The sequence below is a fragment of the Pseudophryne corroboree genome, chromosome 1 (assembly GCF_028390025.1).
Source record: "Pseudophryne corroboree isolate aPseCor3 chromosome 1, aPseCor3.hap2, whole genome shotgun sequence".
NCBI classification, from domain to species: Eukaryota; Metazoa; Chordata; class Amphibia; order Anura; family Myobatrachidae; genus Pseudophryne; species Pseudophryne corroboree.
The window spans coordinates 852,726,653-852,750,089 of NC_086444.1; the positions used below are offsets into that span (position 1 = coordinate 852,726,653).

The 23,437-nt window shown below is 44.6% G+C and overlaps 1 protein-coding gene across 1 annotated transcript; it reads left to right on the forward strand.

Annotated features, from left to right (window-relative positions):
• Nucleotides 1-245: 245 nt before the first annotated feature.
• Nucleotides 246-22,742, forward strand: LOC134956635 (uncharacterized). The gene is made up of 3 exons (XM_063938692.1): nucleotides 246-323; nucleotides 21,702-21,910; nucleotides 22,005-22,742. The coding sequence occupies exons 1-3, from the start codon at nucleotides 274-276 to the stop codon at nucleotides 22,367-22,369; spliced, it is 624 nt and encodes a 207-aa protein (XP_063794762.1). The 5' UTR covers nucleotides 246-273; the 3' UTR covers nucleotides 22,370-22,742.
• Nucleotides 22,743-23,437: the final 695 nt, after the last annotated feature.

The window sequence follows — 23,437 nt, forward strand, 5'->3', positions numbered from 1 at the left end:
ACTCAAGCATACATAAAGGCTACTGTATGCTGGCCCGCAACTGGGGGGGGGGGGGGGGGGGGGGGGTTGGGGGCATGTGACCTGGGCGCTGGATAGATGGGGGCGCTGTGACCACTCTGTTTCCCCCACACTACCTGGATGCTGAAAAGCTTTGCCGAGATTAGAGCTCATAGATTGATTATGATGTCTGTGATAATCTCTATCTATGAGTGCTGAGCTGCTAATGATCCTGCCTGCACACTCAGACCTCCCTGCTGGGCTGCCTGTAGCTGCATGGCTGTAAATCTCACTGCTGACAGGATGACCTGCTGTAAAGTCAGACAGTGAGTAAATGTTATTTCAGATAACAGCTATTGAACACGAGCAAACATTGAGCTCACTAAAAATTATTTCAACACTTTTGGTCGTTAATGGGCACTGGGCATCTGGCGTTTGCTCTGCACTCTTTTGGACCAATTTAATTATTTTGGAATTGGCTGTTTTAAAGTCAAGTTAAATAAAGTGTGGTAGTATTTCATTTTTTCAGTATTATGTGACCCTGACTGGTTAATATATGTATAATGGGCAGGATATCCTAATACATATTGTAAATAATGACCATTATACAACTAAATATATATGTATATATGTAGATATGTGTTTATAAAATGCTGATGTTGAGGGAATTATTATAAAAATACGGTGAGGTAATTTGGGCTCTGTAATGTTGATTGTGGAGCGGGAAAAGCATTTGTCTCGCGACCCTCTGTGAGAGACTAGCAGGTGCCTATGCATGAACACCCAGCTTGGGGAGCACGAGACAGGACAAGTGAGGGGTGTCTCGCGACCTGAGCGGGAAAATAGTGATCTCGAGACCCCCTGAAAGGAGTATAAAAGAGGGGATCACAGTGCATTAGGACACACTGGTGCCGCTCTGGTGACCATACCTTCTGCCTCTCCCTGCCCTGCCATCAAAGAGCTGTGCTGTAAACATTCCGCAGGAGCAGGGGAGACGAAGGGGACTCAGTCCGGAGGAAAGGCATCTGAAGATTGGGCAGGAAGAGCGGTGTGAAGAGGAGGAGAAGCGGCTCAACGATCGCCAGCCAGAGGGAGAAGACAAGAAGAGGGCGGCAGATGAAAGAGAGGAGACTAGCTGGAGCGGAGAAGGCGATCCAGGTGAAGGAGGCATAACGGGATAACCTCGCGGTACATCATGGTAAGAGTACACCCCTTAGACTCATCTAGCGCCGCCCCGCTATCAAAGCCTCCGCTGCCCGCTGTCACCTCCGCCGCTGCCCGCTGTTAATTCAAGCCGCCGGGGGGAGCCGCCTCTGAAGCGACCCCCATCAGCTGGAGCCACACACCTCCGTAGCCCCATAAAAGGCACCTCCTTCGGAGTTCCGCTGTCAAAGCCTCCGCTGCCGCTGTCACCTCCGCCGCTGCCCGCTGTTAATTCAAGCCGCCGGGGGGAGCCGCCTCTGAAGCGACCCCCATCAGCTGGAGCCACACACCTCCGTAGCCCCATTAAAGGCACCTCCTTCAGAGTTCCGCTGTCAAAGCCTCCGCTGCCGCTGTCACCTCCGCCGCTGCCCGCTGTTAATTCAAGCCGCCGGGGGAAAGCCGCCTCTGAAGCGACCCCCATCAGCTGGAGCCGCACGCCTCCGTAGCCCCATTAAAGGCACCTCCTCCGGATTGCTGAAGTCAAAGCCTCCGCTGTCCGCTATCACAGCCGCCGCTGCCGCTGTTAATCAAGCCGCTGGGGGGAGACCCTAAGCTCTACCCATAAGAGCCACCTCTGCTGCTGATACTGCCTATTATATCCTCCCAAATCCATAGTTATATATATATGCGGCCACAAAAGATCACTGCAGTCCACTATTCCTGCATAAAGGCAATGGGCAGGAGCTCATTGTGAAAACATCTAAGGTCTGTTATTAATTCCCATTTGCAAAAATATTTATACACTTTCTACCAAAATAACATATCTGACACCTAGACTTTCAGTTATGTATGGTGACTCTCTCTCTATCTGAACTAACAAGAAAGACTAGTGACCGTATATATATTCAAAGTATTTCTACCGGTCAGTTAATTTCCAATATACTATGTAAAAGAGAGAGACATTAGTAACAGGATTGTGGATTAACTACCTATATCGTACACCTTTATCAAAGAAATTCAGTTATCTATTTGAGGAGGAGTCTACATGTTACCATAAAAGTAACTGTTTAGTCTACACAATAAAAGGCAGATCAGTTTACAGATATTTATATATCTATCTATATATATATATATATATATATATATATCCGACGTAGCTATCAACAAGAAAGAAATAGCTAAGTTAAGAGTCAGTGATATCCAGAAGAAAGAATGCTAACAGCCTTCTCAGACTAATATTATACTTCTACTGAAAGCTTACCTATTTGGATACAGTAACTAAATAGTATCAGCCGCAGGGAGTAAGTGTTACAAGTAACAGTAAACACCAAGTGATACATGAACAGGAATTCGTCTAGTGGTTATTGATACATCCAGCTTTTTTTTGCCTTTTCAACCATAAAATTCATACCCTGTTTGAAGGAACACTAGTAATAACAGGGAATCTATATAGAAATATTAGCAGTATACCACCAGGTTACTAATATAAAGAAGAAGAGAAAGTCACACAACATATATATATATGCATATATATAACTTGCAGGACTGGGATATGAACTATAAGTCATCTACTGTTGGATTAGAACGACAATAATAAAATGTTGTGTATAAGTGGAATGTAATTGAATTTATTGTATTAATTCTCATGTGTAACCTATACCTGAAACGTTATTCATTATATTAATATATTTAGAAGTAAATGGTAAATGGTGTTGATATATAGTTAAAATCTATTTAATTAGTGTATTTATGTGAGGTAAGAATATGTTTGACAATCTAATATCTAATATAAAATATACTAAAAGGACCCTAATTTGTGGTGTTTACTTACCTAAGGTCATAGTTATAGGAGAAAATTGAAGAAAGATAGGGTTTGGTGAAACCTGGAAGAAAATAAAATAACAACAGAAAGTTAGAGGGTTTCCCAAATTTACCCTTTATAGATATAACAATATCTATCATAAATTTGGGTGGAGGCACAAACAACCAATATAGTAGGTAACGATTTAGTAACCCTTATCCCATATTTCACCAATTAGGGTTACATAATAGAGGCACTGCTGAGATCGGATATGGAATGCATAAATGGAGAGGATATATATAATTGGGGTAAAATAAAGAGGGTGGATATTAAATGTAGTGTGGGTATAGGAGGAAATCTAGTAGATATATATGATGAGGAGATACTTAAAGAAGTGAAGAAATGGTATGGGATTAAGGATCCACGTATATGTGATAAATGGAGAGGTAATTTGGGAGTGGTAAGTGCTGTATTAATAATTAATAGTAATGAATTGGATCCATCCTTAATCCCTGCTAACATTATGCTAGAGAACGTTCCAGGTAGAAGATTACAAATTATTTGGCCTATGATTCCACAAGACCTAAGTGAAGAAGCCCCGGTAGAATGTGATAGTAGAACAAATGCAGAGGACGGAGGGAATATACGGGGTAGTTATTCTATAGCTGGGGAACCAGCAACAGACATTCCTAGAGGGGAAGATGGTACTGAACAGAATGTAGATGCGGTAATGGACAAAGTAGTTAGTCATTTTGAACGATGGCACTACGAGGGAGGATATAGAAGGTTAAGAATATTTTCTGGAATTATGCCAGTACCAGCGGGGGAGGAAAATTATGATACCTGGAAGGAAACAGCTACCCAACAGTCGGAAGAATGGAGATGCCCCAAGCACATAAAAAAACAAAGGATCGTTGAGAGTTTGAGGGGTCCAGCTATGGGCATTATACATGCTACCAGAAGAAGTAATCCAAGTTCCACGTTAAGAGATTACTTTGAGGCTTTAGATTTGTCATTCGGAACATTAGAGGATGTTGGTGACATTCTAGCAAGATTAAATCATACATATCAAGAACCCAACGAGTCTCTTACTAAATACATATATAGAATAAATAAAATCCTATATAAATTATTGGACAAAGGGGGAATGGAAGCCAAGGATATAGATGAATGGAGGATGAAACATCTTCTTCGAGGAGCTCTTACAAGTAACCCAGTAGCACAGAGACTTAGATGTAGTATGGCCAGGAGTCCCCCTTTCACGCTAGGAGAATTAATTAAGGAGGTGAAATTGGAGGAAGTACAAATTGAAAATAGAGAAAAAAGTTTGAAACGTGTTAAAGTGGTATTACCCACAGCTGAAAACAATTTAGCTTCTGAAAAATTATATAAATTAATGGAAGAACAAAATAAAAAACTAGATCAATTAATTACCCTCCAAACCACTCTCTCTGCCTCATCTGATCTAATGCCCGTGGGAAGAGGAAAGGGAGTTAGTAGAAGAAATGATAATAGGGGTAATTATAACAATTTCACTTGTTATAATTGTGGACGGATTGGTCATCGAGCTTTTGAATGTGTTCAGGGAGGAAGTACACGAAGAAACAACTCTAGGGTAGAAAGATCTTCAACACCGACGGAAAACTCCAACGGGACGCCGATGAACCCCGCATCGACGCCCAACTTATAAAAGTGTGTGCAATGGGGAGTACCCAGTGGTCTAATGTAATCCCTGATGGGATTATAGGAAAGGCTCCCATGGTACAAGCAATAATTGATGGACAACCCTGCAATGTATTATTGGATAGTGGATCCCAAGTATCTATTATTTTTGAAAGTTGGTACCAACAACATTTATCCCACATTCCCATTTTAGCATTTGATGGACTTGCAATATGGGGGTTAAGCAACCAAAAATACCCATATTTAGGATATGTTGTTACCCAAATTGAATTTCCTGTGAATTCAGGAAGTCATCAGCCTCCATTCCCATTTCTGGCTCTAGTTTGTCCTGATCCTCCTTCTGATCAAGGGGTGGTAACTGTTATTGTAGGGACCAACTCCCATTTATTCCGGACACTATCCGATTGGTGTATGGAACGAGCAAGACTGCAGGATGACTTTCAGGATAGAGAAGTCTGCAATTTCTATGGAATAACCATGAAGGTGTCGACTCCTTTGATAGTTCCGGAATCTAATATAACATACTCAGTAGATGATGAACCTTTCCTACATAAATTGAACGATTGTTTCATAGGTAGTGATATTTCACAGGCAGACCGAGAACAACTATTGCAACATCTCATTCATCGTGAATCTGTGTTCTCGGTTGGAGATTGGGATTTAGGGACAGCTACTGGCATTGAACATAGAATTAAACTACACGATGAGAGTCCATTTAGAGAACGGTCTCGTCGATTGGCTCCTGCCGATTTTGATGACGTTAGGCAGCATTTGAAGCATCTATTGGAGAATAACATCATTGCAGATTCTGAAAGCTCTTACGCCTCGCCAATTGTAGTAGCTAGAAAGAAAAATGGAGATATACGTTTGTGTATCGATTATCGTACCTTGAATAATCGGACTTTAGTGGATCAATATACTGTCCCTAAAATAGAAGAAGCGTTGGATTGCTTACAAGGAAGCCAATGGTTTTCCATCCTGGATCTTAGATGTGGATATTATCAAATTCCGATGCATCCGGAGGATCGTGATAAAACTGCATTTATTTGTCCCATTGGTTTCTTTGAATTCCTGAAGATGCCCCAAGGAATTAAAGGAGCCCCAGCTACTTTCCAACGCACCATGGAGCAAACCGTTGGGGACATGTGCTACAGGGAAGTGATTGTCTATTTGGATGACATTATTGTGTTTGGTAAAACACTAGAAGAACACAATGATAGACTCTTGAAAGTGTTAGACCGATTAAAACAACGCGGGTTGAAATTATCCATAGACAAGTGTAAACTGTGCCAAAATACTGTGACATATCTAGGTCATGTTGTGAATGGAGACGGAATATCCACCGACCCTGACAAAGTTGAAGCAGTGAAGGGATGGTCTCGCCCAGTAAATTTAAAAGATCTTCGATCTTTTTTGGGGTTTTGTGGATATTATAGACGTTTTGTACCCAATTATTCCAAAATAGCTAGGCCTCTCACTGAATTAACCAAGGGATATCCCCCTGTAGGAAAAAACAGGGTAGCTAAAAGTGATAATAGCCAACGATTGTACTTTAAACCACAAGATAATTTTGGTGATAGATGGACGTCTGAGTGCGAAGCAGCGTTTCAACAACTAAAGTCTTGTTTAACTCAGGCGCCTGTACTAGCTTACGCCAATCCAGAGTTACCTTATGAAGTTCACATTGACGCTTCTTTTGAAGGATTGGGAGGAGTCTTGTATCAAAATCAGCAGAATCAAAGCCGACCTATTGCTTATGTTAGCAGGGGATTATCCACTAGTGAGAAAAATTACGCTGTGCACAAACTTGAATTTCTCGCGCTCAAATGGGCAGTTGTTGATAAATTCCACGACTACCTATATGGGGTCAACTTTTCTGTCCATACTGACAATAATCCGCTAACCTATATAAACACAACAGCCAAGCTAGATGCCACAGGTCACAGGTGGTTGGCTGCATTATCCAACTACAATTTTACCTCAAAATATAAGCCTGGGATTCAAAATACTGATGCTGATGCTTTATCCAGATTACCCCATTCCACCACTAACAGCGATAATGACGATTGGGTGGAAGTACCTGCCCCAGCTCTTCGTAGTCTATGTCAGCAGATTTTGACAATAAACACCACAACTAGGGCAACTGTTTGCACTCTGGGAGCATCTGAAGTCACACTTCCTTCCATGTACTGTTGGATAAATAAAGCTGAAATAAAACATCTACCCATGATCACCAAAGAACAGCTAAGACTGGAACAACGTAAAGATCCCACTCTATCAGTAGTAATTAAGTATCTGCAGACAGGTCAGTTAACCACCAATTACCATTCTCTGTCAAAGCCTTTAAAGACATTGATACAACAACGAAAAAAATTATTATTTCAACAAGGAATATTGTATCGCAAAACTCTTAGATCTAATGGAGGAGTAAAATTTCAACTGGTCCTTCCTGCAGTGTTTATCCATTAATTTTATCCTCATTACATGATCAACATGGACATGTAGGCTATGATAAAACCCAAGCCCTTATCGCTGATAGGGTGTATTGGCCTCTAATGAATGCTGAAATCGCACAATACTGCAAAAAGTGTCGAAATTGCATTTTACGAAAAACATTACCTATGCATGCAGCCCCATTAGTTAATATAAGTAGTACTGGACCCTTAGAGCTGGTATGCCTTGATTTTTTATCCTTTCAAGGACCTAATGGACAAGACAGCAACATATTAGTGGTAACCGATCACTTCACTAGATACGCTCAAGCCTTTGTGACCACAAACCAAAAGGCCATAACAGTCGCTAAAACGCTATGGGAAAAATTATTTGTTCATTATGGGCTACCAGGTCGGATCCACACTGATCAGGGACGGGACTTTGAAAGTCATCTCATTAAAGAGCTATGTGAATGTTGTGGGATACGGAAGTCACGTACATCCCCCTATCATCCTCAAGGAGACCCACAGCCTGAACGGTTCAATCGAACTCTATTGAACATGTTGGGAACCCTGGATTATAAATCTAAACTGCAGTGGAAACATCATATAGTTCATCTTGTCCATGCATATAATTGTACCAAAAATGAGGCCACTGGGTATTCCCCATATGTACTTATGTTTGGGCGAGAAGCCCGATTACCCATCGATATTAGTCTAGGAATATCTCCCCATAATGTCAAGTCATCCTCGCACAATCAATATGTCAGGAAACTCAGAAAAGAATTGAATGAAGCTTTTGAAGTTGCTACCCTGGCCTCTAAGAAGCAAGGAGAAAAGAATCAGAGGCTGTACAATCAGAAAGTAGTTGAACATATTTTACTCCCAGGGGACAGAGTACTTCTTAGAAGACTTGGAATTCCAAAACGTCAAAAATTAATTAATAAGTGGCGTGAGACTCCTTACCGAATTGTGGAAAAGTTACCTGATATTCCGGTGTATAGACTTACATCAGAAAAAGGAGATGGGCACATACTCACATATCACCGGAATCATTTGTTGCCCATTGGCCAGGATGTGTATTTTCCAAGTGATCTAAAAAGGGAAAATAGCCCTGACTTGAAGAATAGTAATCCAACCCCTTCAGTTTCCTCTCCTTTGTCCTTTGAAGAAAATAGTGTGGATGAATGTCCAGCAACAGAACTAGGATATTTCTATAGCCATGGAAGTCCGGAAAGTGCTTCTATTGAAAAAGAAGTACCCTTCTCTCCAGTATTTAACGACATATCGCCACCAGAGAAAGAGAATACAGCTGTTATGGATGATTGGAATAACATTAATGATAGCCCCACTCTAGATCCACAAGGAAGTGACTTATTGACTCTTTCTCCTGATATGTTAGATATGGAACCCCTAGTAGTTGGGGGAGAGAGATGCAGTCCTAGACCACAAAGACTGCGTAGACCTCCAACTATTTTTACTTATGACCAGTTAGGATATCCAACTCATAAACCCCTAATTCTTCAGTCTAATATTGTACATAGTTGGCCTTATTTTGGGTATACTGAACAAAGTAGAAATGTAACTATCTAGCAAATATACATTCTTTAACCTGTATATGTATGTAATCTATTATTTTTGTATCAAAGAATATTGTGGTGATCTTTGAAATTACACCAAGATTCCGGTAGGTGTTGGAATTTTCCAGAAATGTGACCCTGACTGGTTAATATATGTATAATGGGCAGGATATCCTAATACATATTGTAAATAATGATCATTATACAACTAAATATATATGTATATATGTAGATATGTGTTTATAAAATGCTGATGTTGAGGGAATTATTATAAAAATACGGTGAGGTAATTTGGGCTCTGTAATGTTGATTGTGGAGCGGGAAAAGCATTTGTCTCACGACCCTCTGTGAGAGACTAGCAGGTGCCTATGCATGAACACCCAGCTTGGGGAGCACGAGACAGGACAAGTGAGGGGTGTCTCGCGACCTGAGCGGGAAAATAGTGATCTCGAGACCCCCTGAAAGGAGTATAAAAGAGGGGATCACAGTGCATTAGGACACACTGGTGCCGCTCTGGTGACCATACCTTCTGCCTCTCCCTGCCCTGCCATCAAAGAGCTGTGCTGTAAACATTCCGCAGGAGCAGGGGAGACGAAGGGGACTCAGTCCGGAGGAAAGGCATCTGAAGATTGGGCAGGAAGAGCGGTGTGAAGAGGAGGAGAAGCGGCTCAACGATCGCCAGCCAGAGGGAGAAGACAAGAAGAGGGCGGCGGATGAAAGAGAGGAGACTAGCTGGAGCGGAGAAGGCGATCCAGGTGAAGGAGGCGTAACGGGATAACCTTGCGGTACATCATGGTAAGAGTACACCCCTTAGATTCATCTAGCGCCGCCCCGCTATCAAAGCCTCCGCTGCCCGCTGTCACCTCCGCCGCTGCCCGCTGTTAATTCAAGCCGCCGGGGGGAGCCGCCTCTGAAGCGACCCCCATCAGCTGGAGCCACACACCTCCGTAGCCCATAAAAGGCACCTCCTTCGGAGTTCCGCTGTCAAAGCCTCCGCTGCCGCTGTCACCTCCGCCGCTGCCCGCTGTTAATTCAAGCCGCCGGGGGGAGCCGCCTCTGAAGCGACCCCCATCAGCTGGAGCCACACACCTCCGTAGCCCCATTAAAGGCACCTCCTTCGGAGTTCCGCTGTCAAAGCCTCCGCTGCCACTGTCACCTCCGCCGCTGCCCGCTGTTAATTCAAGCCGCCGGGGGAAAGCCGCCTCTGAAGCGACCCCCATCAGCTGGAGCCGCACGCCTCCGTAGCCCCATTAAAGGCACCTCCTCCGGATTGCTGAAGTCAAAGCCTCCGCTGTCCGCTATCACAGCCGCCGCTGCCGCTGTTAATCAAGCCGCTGGGGGGAGACTCTAAACTCTACCCGTAAGAGCCACCTCTGCTGCTGATACTGCCTATTATATCCTCCCAAATCCATAGTTATATATATATGCGGCCACAAAAGATCACTGCAGTCCACTATTCCTGCATAAAGGCAATGGGCAGGAGCTCATTGTGAAAACATCTAAGGTCTGTTATTAATTCCCATTTGCACCTAATATTTATACACTTTCTACCAAAATAACATATCTGACACCTAGACTTTCAGTTATGTATGGTGACTCTCTCTCTATCTGAACTAACAAGAAAGACTAGTGACCGTATATATATTCAAAGTATTTCTACCGGTCAGTTAATTTCCAATATACTATGTAAAAGAGAGAGACATTAGTAACAGGATTGTGGATTAACTACCTATATCGTACACCTTTATCAAAGAAATTCAGTTATCTATTTGAGGAGGAGTCTACATGTTACCATAAAAGTAACTGTTTAGTCTACACAATAAAAGGCAGATCAGTTTACAGATATATATATATCTGCTATATATATATATATATATATATATATATATATATATATCCGACGTAGCTATCAACAAGAAAGAAATAGCTAAGTTAAGAGTCAGTGATATCCAGAAGAAAGAATGCTAACAGCCTTCTCAGACTAATATTATACTTCTACTGAAAGCTTACCTATTTGGATACAGTAACTAAATAGTATCAGCCGCAGGGAGTAAGTGTTACAAGTAACAGTAAACACCAAGTGATACATGAACAGGAATTCGTCTAGTGGTTATTGATACATCCAGCTTTTTTTTGCCTTTTCAACCATAAAATTCATACCCTGTTTGAAGGAACACTAGTAATAACAGGGAATCTATATAGAAATATTAGCAGTATACCACCAGGTTACTAATATAAAGAAGAAGAGAAAGTCACACAACATATATATATATATGCATATATATAACTTGCAGGACTGGGATATGAACTATAAGTCATCTACTGTTGGATTAGAACGACAATAATAAAATGTTGTGTATAAGTGGAATGTAATTGAATTTATTGTATTAATTCTCATGTGTAACCTATACCTGAAACGTTATTCATTATATTAATATATTTAGAAGTAAATGGTAAATGGTGTTGATATATAGTTAAAATCTATTTGATTAGTGTATTTATGTGAGGTAAGAATATGTTTGACAATCTAATATCTAATATAAAATATACTAAAAGGACCCTAATTTGTGGTGTTTACTTACCTAAGGTCATAGTTATAGGAGAAAACTGAAGAAAGATAGGGTTCGGTGAAACATGGAAGAAAATAAAATAACAACAGAAAGTTAGAGGGTTTCCCAAATTTACCCTTTATAGATATAACAATATCTATCATAAATTTGGGTGGAGGCACAAACAACCAATATAGTAGGTAACGATTTAGTAACCCTTATCCCATATTTCACCAATTAGGGTTACAATTATGTTATTCTTTCCCTTTATACCTGGAGTGGCAGAAAATTGGCATGTCAGTAGAATACAGTATGGATGTACACACATGCTGTAGGTGTAGCACTCTCAACTGATATGCAGTCTACCTGTACAGTAGTTCATAATGACAGTTTGTCATGTCTGCATGCATTAGGCTGACTTGTTATACACAGCATGTCGACAGTAACCATGTCAACATTTATCATGCCTACCAAGACTACATGTTGACATGAGACTGTCAACTTAATGTCCCTAATGGTCAAACAGTCATATAAATCTAACCCCCCTCCCCCCCCACACACAGCCTAACCCTAACCGCCCCTGCAGCCCAACCCTGACCCTCCCAGTGTTGCCTATCCATTGGCATTCTGAGATGTCGACATGCTGAATCATGTTGACATTCTACTGTCAACATTATGAATGTTGATGGGGTGGGGGTGACAATTTACTGCCTTGCCCTGGGTGACAGAAATCATAGTTTCGGCCCTGCTGTATGCATTACTTACTGGCTGATATCTGCTGGCGCAGTTGTGCAAGCAAATGCGGCTGACGGTGGCGGAGGTCTGACCACCGCTGCTTCAATTGGACAATGGTCCGCAGAGTGTGGACCCTCGCCCACAGTTTTCTGCGGATCTCTGCGTAGGCCACACCCTTACGAGCGTTTGACACATATGGGCCCGTGCGGCCTACGCTGCGGTCCATAACTGAGGTAAGGAGCTGCAGCTCCCTCATGGTGAATGTAGCAGCTCGCATGGTGCCAATGACGTATTCATCTAAATTGCGCATATTTATACTGTCTGGCCGCTGTTAATTGGTCAACAGCTGTGATGCTCAAAAATACAAATTAGCTTTATTGATATTAATACACATTAACAGTATGGTCTGTGCTCTCGGTTGCGGACGCAATTGCGAGTGTATGCTACTGTAAATGTTGATTTCGCAAAATACATACAACTACGCTCTGACTTTCAATCAACTGAACATTGCAGGATTGTATTTTTTGTTTCTGCTGCAGGGTACACTGGGCTCCACAAGTCTGGACAATGGGATGTAGAGTAGGATCTTGATCCGAGGCACCAACAGACTCAAAGCTTTGACTGTTCCCAGAATGCACAGCGCCGCCTCCTATATCACCCCGCCTCCCAGCACAGGAGCTCAGTTTGTCAGTTGATGCTGCAGTAAGCAGGCACTTAACAGAGGGGCTGCTCCAGGCAGCCCTGAGAAAAGCTTTTTATGAAGTAAAAAGTGAAGACCTCAAGGGCAGCAGCGGTGGTAAATGTCTTGTGACATTTACTGCTGCAGCTCCAGATCTCTCCAGCGGCGCTGTACACTCCCGAGCCCTGGTTGCCGGGTACCTACAGCGGAGGCTCCAGTTTTCTTCATGTTAGACACACACGGCTGGGGCTCTCCAGGATCGCGTGGCCATGCTTCGGGAGGTGGTAAGTGGGTCCTGCTCACGGGACCCAATCTTTATCGCGATCCGGCGCGGTTAGTGGGAGGCGGGTTGCACGTGCTGGCGGTGGACACTGTGGCAGTACAGGCGATCCCACTAGATCACCAGGGCATGGGCGCAGGTCGGATTTTCTCTCTAAACCACTTCTTATATTGCCCACAGTACCCGGTGGTTTTGCCAGCAAGGGGGATAAGGCTTAGACCTGAAGCCCCTCACCCAGCCCCAGGGCGCCATTTCCCGCAAATGTTCCCGCCCTGGAGCTGCATATCTGTCTTTTCCTCACTCCCAGTCAGTGTCTGTGGCGCCATTATCCCTCAGCTCACTGTTCCTGGGACTGCTTGGGCAAATCCTCCTATGTAAAGCCGCCTGGTTGTCAGCGCTGTGCCTTTACATGACACTTAAGTATTCTACCTGCCTTTTTAGACAGTGATAGTTAAGAAAGAGTGCATTTAGTCAGGGTTTTATAGCACAATTACCCTGTGATATACATCCAGTTCTTACTGTGTACTGTTATATCTATTGTTATATAGCTGTGTAAGGTAGTCCAGTCCAGTATTATTGTCTGTTATAACCTCTGCATTGTACAAACTGTGACCTTCTGTATGTGCATTTGATAGTTGAGTGTTGTCCATCTCGTGTCTTTCACTCAACTTGCTATCCCTATATTCTATAACCTGAGGGGGCTTGGTGCGTCAGGTGTTATCTAATATAGGATTTTCACAAAGATATACTGTATTACGTATTTTTCTCTGTGATTTGGTCACCATATCTCTCCTTTATCTCTGCTGGTGCTGACTACACTGCGCAGGGGTTTGGGTTTAGGGATATAGTGCTGCTGATAATTGTACCGTGTTACCTCATACTGCAAGTTATATCATGTCTGCTTCTGAGGGTAACGGTTCTGGGGCGGAACACACTGCTGGTGTTGCTGAAGCCACAGGCACATATGAGGAGAATATAGCAGCTGTGGGCTCTGGTTCTGGGGGCTCCTTGCCCCCCCAGTGGGACTGGGGCAATGGAGGCACATACTGACCCACCGTGGGCCGCTCTTTCCACGCTTCTGCATACGCTAGTTCATAAACTAACACCCCCTATGGGACCCCCAATGCCGGTACATCCGTATGTGGGCCCTGCAGCTAACCCGCCGTGGGCGGACGATTTATCTGCTCAATTAAAGAAGTTGAACCAGTCTTTGACTACTAAAAAGTCTGACCAACGCTCGCCTAAGTCCAAGAGGTCCTCTAAGCGAGCGTTCATCTCCTCACAATCCACTGCTGTCATTGACACCTCGTCTGATGAGGACGGCACTTACACTGACCCCACAGGTTCTGACTCAGATACGGCTGATGGGGACGGTAGTTCACATGTGGATGTTCCTGACCTTTTGGAGGCTATTAAGTTAATTCTGCAGATTACGGATGATACCGAGCCATCCGTGCCTCCTTAGAAACCAGATAGGTTCAAGCGTCAGAAGGTGGTTAAACAGGTTTTACCTCACTCTGATCACCTAGTGGATATACGTCAGGAACCCTGGGAAAACCCGGGTACGAAGTTTGTGCCTCAAAAGAAGATGCTGGCTCGCTATCCCCTCGCGCCAGAGCTGTCTAAGAATTGGGAAACACCTCCTCCAGTGGACTCACATGTGGCTAGGATGGTGGTTTCCTCAGCTCTACCTGTCACTACCATCACGTCTCTGAAAGAGCCTGCGGATAAATGTGTGGAGGGTTGTCTAAAAGCAATTTACACCCTCATGGGTGCTGCACAAAGGCCCACTATTGCAGCTACATGGGCTGCTGAGGCTATTGAAGCATGGGCCTTGGAGTTATATTGTCACAGCTTCTCGATATATTAAAGAGGCGGCTTCTGATGCCGGTATCCTGGCAGCCAAGGCCTCTACTACATCAGTCCTGGCTCGCCGGATATTGTGGCTGAGATCCTGGTCTGTGGATCTGGACTCTAGAAAAACCCTGGAGGTACTCCCTTTCAAGGGAGATATTCTGTTTGGGGAGGACTTAAATAAGATAGTGGCTGACTTGGCTACTGCCAAAACTGCATGACTACCTAATGCCGCTCCTTCTGTGTCGAAGGCTAAAGGTACGTCCTTTCGCCCCTTTCATCCTTCAGGTAAAGCAAAAGGTCAGGCGTACCATAAGCAGGCCCGCACTTCCAAACCTGGTAAGCCGAAGCCCAAAAGAGCCTGGACCGCCCGTCAGCCAGCTGCCAAGACCGATAAGCCTGCCGCATGACGGGGCGGGCCTCCCCCTGGGGGATCCCAGGGTGGGGGGCCGGCTTCTAGGTTATACCCAGGAATGGTTGAAGACCACTTCAGATGCCTGGGTACGGGAAGTCGTCACTCGAGGTTACGCCATTGCCTTCAAAAACCGACCCCCTCATCGATTTTGCCAGACAGACGTCCCTTTGGACCGGACAAAGGCAAAAACTCTACACTCGGTGGTACAGACCCTCCTGGATACAGGAGTCGTAGTACAGGTGACTCTTGCTCAAAGGGGCCGGGGGTACTATTCTCCGCTGTTTCTAGTCCCGAAACCGAATGGTTCCTCCCGGCCCATTCTCAACCTCAAGGCATTGAACAGGTTTGTGAAGATTTCCAAGTTCCGTATGGAAACCCTTCGCTCTATAGTTCTGGCCTTGGAACCTGGAGACTACATGGTCTCCTTGGACATACAGGATGCTTACCTGCATATTCCTATAGCAGTGTCACATCAACAATACCTGAGGTTTGCTATTGGCAACATACATTACCAGTTTCGGGCGTTACCTTTTGGTTTAACAACGGCTCCGCGAGTCTTCACCAAAGTTATGGCGGTAATGACGGTGGTACTCCGCCGTCAAGGGGTCAGGATACTGCCATATCTGGACGACTTGTTAATCCTGGCAAATTCCCCAGATCTTCTCCTGTGTCATCTGGATATGATGGTCCGATTTCTACAAGCCCACGGGTGTCTCATCAACTGGAAGAAATCCTCCCTGGTCCCTGCTCAGAGCATGGTGCACCTGGGAGCGCTGTTGGACACTCACAACCAGAGGTTGTTCTTGTCTCAGGAGAAAGTCCTGAAGCTTCAGGACAGGATTCGTTGCTACCTTTCTCGTCCGCAAGTGTCGATACATTCGGCGATGCAGGTGCTGGGCCTCATGGTGTCAGCATTCCACATGGTGGAGTATGCTCAATTCCATTCTCGCCCCCTCCAGAAGCTGATTCTAGCCAAGTGGGATGGCCTGCCTCACCGGATCAGGTCTCAAATGATCTCATTGACTCCAGAGGTCCGTTTGTCGCTGCTCTGGTGGCTCCAGGACCAACAATTGTGCAGGGGCCATCCCTTCTGGATATCCAACTGGGTCCTGTTGACGACAGATGCCAGTCTAAGAGGTTGGGGTGCGGTGCTGGAGCAGCACTCCTTGCAGGGTCGGTGGACCAAGGAGGAATCTCTCCTCTCGATCAACAATCTGGAGTTGCGGGCGGTCTTCAATGCGTTGAACCTGGCCCAGCATTTAATTCAGAACCGTCCTGTTCAAGTACAGTCGGACAACACCACCACAGTGGCTTACATAAATCATCAAGGTGGCACTCAAAGCCGTTTGGCAATGAAGGAAGCCTCACGGATTCTACAGTGGGCAGAACGCCATCTACCAGCAATATCGGCAATATTCATTCCGGGAGTCCTGAATTGGGAAGCGGACTTTCTCTGTCGTCAGGACGTGCATGCCGGCGAGTGGGGCCTCCATGCAGAAGTGTTTCAACTCCTCGTGGAAAGGTGGGGTCTTCCAGATGTGGATCTGATGGCGTCTCGACACAATCACAAGGTTCCGGTCTTCGGAGCAAGGACAAGGGATCCTCAAGCAGCATTCGTGGATGCGCTGGCGGTGCCGTGGAGGTTTCGGCTGCCGTACATGTTCCCTCCGGTGTCACTCCTGCCCAGGGTAATTCGGAAGTTCAAGCAAGAAAAAGGAAATCTGCTTCTCATAGCTCCGGCGTGGCCCAGACGGCACTGGTTCTCAGACCTGCAAGGCCTATCGTCAGAGCGTCCACTTCTATTTCAACAATGCCCAGCCCTCCTCATTCAGGGCCCTTGTGTCTACCAGGACCTAGCCCGGCTATCTTTGACGGCGTGGCTCTTGAAGCTTCCGTCTTGAGGGCTAAGGGTTTTTCTGAAGAGGTCATTAAAACTATGTTGCGGGCCCGGAAACCTGCTTCTGCTCGGATTTACCAAAGGGTCTGGCATTCATACTTTGTTTGGTGCGTATCTAACAATTATGACATTTCCAAGTTTAGTACAGCCAAACTTTTGGCTTTTCTGCAGCAGGGCCTAGATTTAGGCCTGCGTCTGGCCTCCCTCAAGGTTCATATTTCTGCCTTGTCGGTGTGGTTTCAGAGAAAGACTGTACCTGATGTTCATATTTTCACTCAGGGTGTGTTGCGTATCCAACCTCCCTATGTCCCGCCTGTGGCTCCTTGGGACTTGTCGGTAGTTTTGGAGGCATTACAGGAGCCTCCATTTGAACCTCTTGGTTCAGCTGACCTTAAGTGGCTTTCCCTTAAGGTGGTGTTCTTGCTGGCTATTGCCTCTGCTAGAAGAGTGTCGGATCTGGGAGCCTTGTCTTGTCGATTGCACATGCTTATGTGAAGGCTGGTCTGTCAGCTCCTGCTCACATTATGGCCCATTCTACTCGGTCTGTTGGACCTTCTTGGGCGGCCCACCGTGGTGTGACCCTTGATCAATTGTGCAAGGTGGCTACGTGGTCCTCCGGGAACACGTTCATAAGGTTCTATGCCTTCGATACTGCCGCTTCCCAGGATGTTTCCTTTGGACGCCGGGTTCTTGTGCCCGCTACAGTGCGTTCCCTCCCATAAGGAACCGCTTTGGGACATCCCCATTGTCCAGACTTGTGGAGCCCAGTGTACCCCGCAGCAGAAAATGAGTTTTATGGTAAGAACTTACCCTTGTTAAAACTCTTTCTGCGAGGTACACTGGGCTCCACAAGGCGCCCACCCTGACGCACTTAGCTTCTTTGGGTTCATATGGCATTAGCCGCTGACACTTCTCTTGTTGTGAGAGTGTGGTGTATGTGGCTACTAACCGTTGTTGTCTCTTTTCCTGCTACTGCATTGGGCTGGTTAACTAAAACTGAGCTCCTGTGCTGGGAGGCGGGGTGATATAGCAGGCGGCGCTGTGCATTCTGGGAACAGTCAAAGCTTTGAGTCTGTTGGTGCCTCGGATCAAGATCCTACTCTACACCCCATTGTCCAAACTTGTGGAGCCCAGTGTACCTCGCATAAAGAGTTTTAACAAAGGTAAGTTCTTACCATAAAACTCGTTTGTTTTTTCTGTGTTTTGATTTAAAAAAAATAAAATCAGTTCATTTATGCCTCACAAACAAACACATATGCATCAACATTAACACAATCCCATAAAGAACATGGTAATGTGTAAAGTAACACATATCCTCTTTGTTATTGTTTTTTTAAAACAAAGTTGCCTAAAACAACACTACTTGTACAGCGCTTTTGTACTTTTAACATGATCATTTTGTCGTTTGAGCACATTACAATATGTTTTATGGTCAGCCACTAACATTGCTGTAAATATGGTTTATACACACACAAATGTACTACTATTGTATATAAGGAATAAAAACATATATATTTATTTATACACACGTTATATACTGCAACCCTCCACCCCATTCCGCCTCCCTGTATAGTATACACTGTGTACTGCACACCCCCAGGTTTAATATAGAATATACAGCTGCATCCCTCCTTTAGATGATATAGCCCCTCCTGTATATTCTATACTATTGTCGAAGTCAAAAATATTACACACACTCCACGTGCAAACACCACACAGAGTGGCCTCTGTTCATGTGCGTTTGCATACACGCATGCTATGTACACTGGTTCACAAGCCTTGCGTATTGGCGCGTGGTATGAGTATATACGGTAGCATACGCATTCGCACAGAAAAGCTACAAAGACATATTCAATATACAATTCATATAGTGCACAATTTACACATGTCGCTGCATTGTGCGCATAGCGTGTTGGCATGTTTACGCAACGTGTATACATATCTTAGAGGTTATTATCGTATGCTTAGCGGCCACAGCGGCCCAAACCCTAGTGAAACCAATACTGCATTTCCTTGTAAATTAATCGAATTTTACCCTATCTACCCCCCTCCTGTATTTTAGAAATTATGTTCTGCTGAAAACCCCCTGTATATTATAGATCCCCTCCTGTATATTAATTTTTTTTATTTTTTTATTATGTTGAGTACCCACAAAGTTTAAATTTAAATAAACAATAACAAAAAAATATTTGATTTGCTCATACCTGAAATATTGATTCACTATTCTGGCCCTAAGGGCATGGACCCACTGGGACATGGAGCCCTGCCTCCATGTCCGGCCAACCCCTGGAGTATTGCACACAGGACCACTATCTTACTAACCATTTCCGGCGAATAAATGAGGTCGCCACCAGTTCGGTGGAGCACATGGAAGCTCCCTTTTAAGATTCCAATTGTGCACTCCACCAGCTGTCTGGTGGCTGTAAGGGCGGAATGAAATGCCGATTGTGGTCCTGGTGTTGGTGTGCTGCAAGGAGTCATAAGCCAGGGGGTGCAAGGATATCCTCGATCTCCTGCAAAAAAAACAGAACAAAAATAAGACAACAATATGGTTACCAAATAAAAACCCAAAAACTTAACCTTTACACAAAACTTTAACCTTTTCATGCATTACAAATGCACCCAAGATCCACGTGTCTTGTCTTTCCAATATCTTAATCTTTTCTATATCCCTGATTGCCAAATCAAGTGGGAATCATGGGCAATTCTTGGGTACTGGGCATTCAGGGAAAGGATCTGGAGGGAGGGGCCACAAACAACCATCACATTCAAAGAGTGTAACATTTTTCTGTTCCTAAAGATTTGTTCATTATGTGTTGGTGCCACAAGTGGAATGTGTGTCCCATCCACTACCCTAATAACGTGTGGGAAGCAACTCCCCCCTTCAAGGAATTGCTGCTTCACCACAGCGAGGGACTCCACATCCAATAGCATTGATATGAACTGCATAGTTCTTTTGAGAAACGCAGCCATTACGCGCCTCAGGATCCTTGAGAATGCGGCCTGGGAGATGCCTACAAGGACTCCTACTATATGCTGGTAGGACCCTGAGGGGCAGAAATGTAAGACAGCAATGAATTGTGTCAGTGGTGAAATTGATGTAGGATGCCGATCACTAGATCACTCTCTATTATTGAGAGTTTCTAGGATGATATGAGGTGGCAGCCTATAGCGCTGCACCACCTCATTATCTGGCATTCTAAAAAAGCTGAGATGGGTTCGATAGATACAAGACCTTGCACGCCTCCTGGGCCTTCGAGGATGAGGGGCAGGTTGCGGTTGGCCATATAAAGCATACAGGTATGTAGCCTCCGACAACTAAAAAAACACATTTAACCGAGTGTTAATTCATAAACCAATGATTGGTCCCAAAAATTCTTGACAAACAATTTAATGATCTAAAAACCACTTATAGATGTGGTATAATCCATATCTAAATTGTGGCCAACAGGAGGAAAGGAACAATGTTAAAATATTGGACTACAAACAAAACAAGTAGAGGTAACATAAAAAAAACACCATAACAACACAATGAGCATGCATATACTTACCAGACAAAACAACCACAAATAATCACACAAATAGAAACCAACTCCTCACCACACAACACACACCAAGGCACATGCATATACTTACCCGCAGATAAGTCTTCAAAAAATAAAAGGCAAAAGTCTACAAACTCAAATAGAGGCTACTTTGCCAATAAAAAAAACAAAACAAAAAAAGAAAGAAGCATAATAAACACACACATAAAATAAAACAAAAACCCCTCCACACAACACACACCAAGGCACATGCATATACTTTAGATGTAATGTTGCCTATAGCAACCAAGAGAATAACATACTGTATGTAACCTTCTAGAAGGTGCAGGATAAATGAGGGTATTAATGATTGTTTGATATGTTACAAAAAAAAAACTAGAAGTACAAATTGCATATTTCCATTTTTGCTACTATGTATACTAGTAGAAGTTGATCAAAGTAATATTGTGTATGATATTTGAGATAGCTTTATGTATACAATTGCACCAAAAACCCAATGATGTTTTTTTTTTGTTTCATAAAAACATGGGCCCTCATTCCGAGTTGATCGGTCGCAAGGCGAATTTAGCAGAGTTACACACGCTAAGCCGCCGCCTACTGGGAGTGAATCTTAGCTTCTTAAAATTGCGAACGATGTATTCGCAATATTGCGATTACTAACTACTTAGCAGTTTCAGAGTAGCTCCAGACTTACTCTGCCTGTGCGATCAGTTCAGTGCTTGTCGTTCCTGGTTGACGTCACAAACACACTCAGCGTTCGCCCAGGCACTCCCACCGTTTCTCCGGCCACTCCTGCGTTTTTTCCGGAAACGGTAGCGTTTTCAGCCACACGCCCCTGAAACGCCGTGTTTCCGCCCACTAACACCCATTTCCTGTCAATCACATTACGATCGCCGGAGCGAAGAAAAAGCCGTGAGTAAAAATACTTTCTTCATAGTAAAGTTACTTGGCGCAGTCGCAGTGCGAACATTGCGCATGCGTACTAAGCGGATTTTCACTGCGATGCGATGAAAAATACCGAGCGAACAACTCGGAATAAGGGCCATGAATGGTAAAATGGCATCAATAATTTATGTGTTTTTTTCCCCCCCAAACACAAAAACATCTGTAGTTGGGCTGACTTCAAGTCCCGGGTGAAAATCAAAAGCTCTGCACAGTGGAGATTTTCGAGGGCGACAGGGGGAGGGGCACTCCCTGAGACTGTAGAATTTACGGACTTTGAGGAGCAAGCCTTGGTCTGTGTGTCATATGAGGAGGTGGTAGGTGTGTTCAAAATGGACAGCAACACACCTGCCCTTGCATGTCCACATGCCATGGAAGGTAAATGATTTTTTTTGTAAATTTTTAAAATGCTAACAAAATGAATGTTTCTAATGTGTTTTTCTTTTACTTTTGTCTCCTTCTCCAATCACAGCACAGGAGGTGCAGCTCACTGAGGCTGAGGAGCTGGGGAGCAACGACAGCTCCAATGTAGGGCCAGAAAGCCCTCCACCCCAGCCACACACTGACACACTCCCCCAACCCAGTCTCCAGGAGCTTCTGAGCCACATGGTCAGGCAAGGAAGAAACACCACCGACTTCCATGACCAGATGCTCCTGGAAGTCCGTGAGCTGACCTCCATGATCCATGAGCTGTCCTCCACTATGCGACAAGGCATGTGTGACATCTCGTCTATAGCAGAAGGCATGCGTGACATGTATTGGCCAAGGCATGCAGACCATGGCAGCCCTCCTTGGCCAGAGTTTCAGGGAGGCTTCAACACCTGCCCCATTCCCTAGCCCTGCCGAGGATCAAGATTGCACTGGACAGGCCCTTCGCAGGTCCATGCGCAGACCCCAAACAGAACAACAACCCCTTCAGCCGGGCAGAAAAAGGGCAAATCGGTGATTTCTCTCCCGATGCTTTCCTTGTTTCCTGCGCCCATGTTGTGTTTGCCAAAATGAATTTGAACAATGGCTTGTGGGACAAGAATGCCCAAATCACTCCTGCCAAATGGGGTTTGGCGTCTTCTCTTTTCTTTATCTGGCTGTGATGCATTAGCCTGTGAACTTGACCCACCTTCCTGTTCAGATTGTGTGGCTGATTGTTGCGTTTGGGTATTGGGCCCAGAATCTCCCTCCATTTGCCCCACATCTTCCTCAGCCAGGGTACTGAGAAAACAGCCTTTTGTTGTGTTTGTTGCAGAGATGGGGGAACCTGACTACTGGGTACTGTAATCCTCTTTTCTGCACAGCCAGGTGCTTGTTGCTGTGCCATTTTGGTGTAGTTTTTTTCCCCCTTTGTCTTTGTCTTATGAATATTTGGGGGGGATTTATGAGTAAATAAATTAAACCCCTTGCACTTTGTCCTAAAAAATGGTGTTTTCATTATTGTGATGCATGATCAATGTTTTTTCTCTGACGTCCTAGTGGATGCTGGGAACTCCGTAAGGACCATGGGGAATAGCGGGCTCCGAAGGAGGCTGGGCACTCTAGAAAGATTTCAGACTACCTGGTGTGCACTGGCTCCTCCCACTATGACCCTCCTCCAAGCCTCAGTTAGAATTCGTGCCCGGCCGAGGTTGGATGCACACTAGGGGCTCTCCTGAGCTCTTAGAAAGAATAGACTTAGGTTTTTTATTTTCAGTGAGACCTGCTGGCAACAGGCTCACTGCAGCAAGGGACTAAGGGGAGAAAAAGCGAACTCGCCTGCTTGCAGCCGGATTGGGCTTCTTAGGCTACTGGACACCATTAGCTCCAGAGGGATCGACCGCAGGCCTAGTCCTTGGTGTTCGATCCCGGAGCCGCGCCGCCGTCCCCCTTACAGAGCCAGAAGCAAGAAGATGGTCCGGAAAATCGGCGGCATGA

Excerpts from the sequence above, each read along its gene's own strand:
- LOC134956635 (XM_063938692.1), top strand. The coding sequence starts at position 274 with ATGGCTGTAAATCTCACTGCTGACAGGATGACCTGCTGTAAAGTCAGA. Across the intron at positions 324-21,701 it reads ACCTGCTGTAAAGTCAGACA|TTGGGCTGACTTCAAGTCCC; the intron begins GTGAGTAAATGT and ends AAACATCTGTAG. Across the intron at positions 21,911-22,004 it reads ATGTCCACATGCCATGGAAG|CACAGGAGGTGCAGCTCACT; the intron begins GTAAATGATTTT and ends CTCCAATCACAG.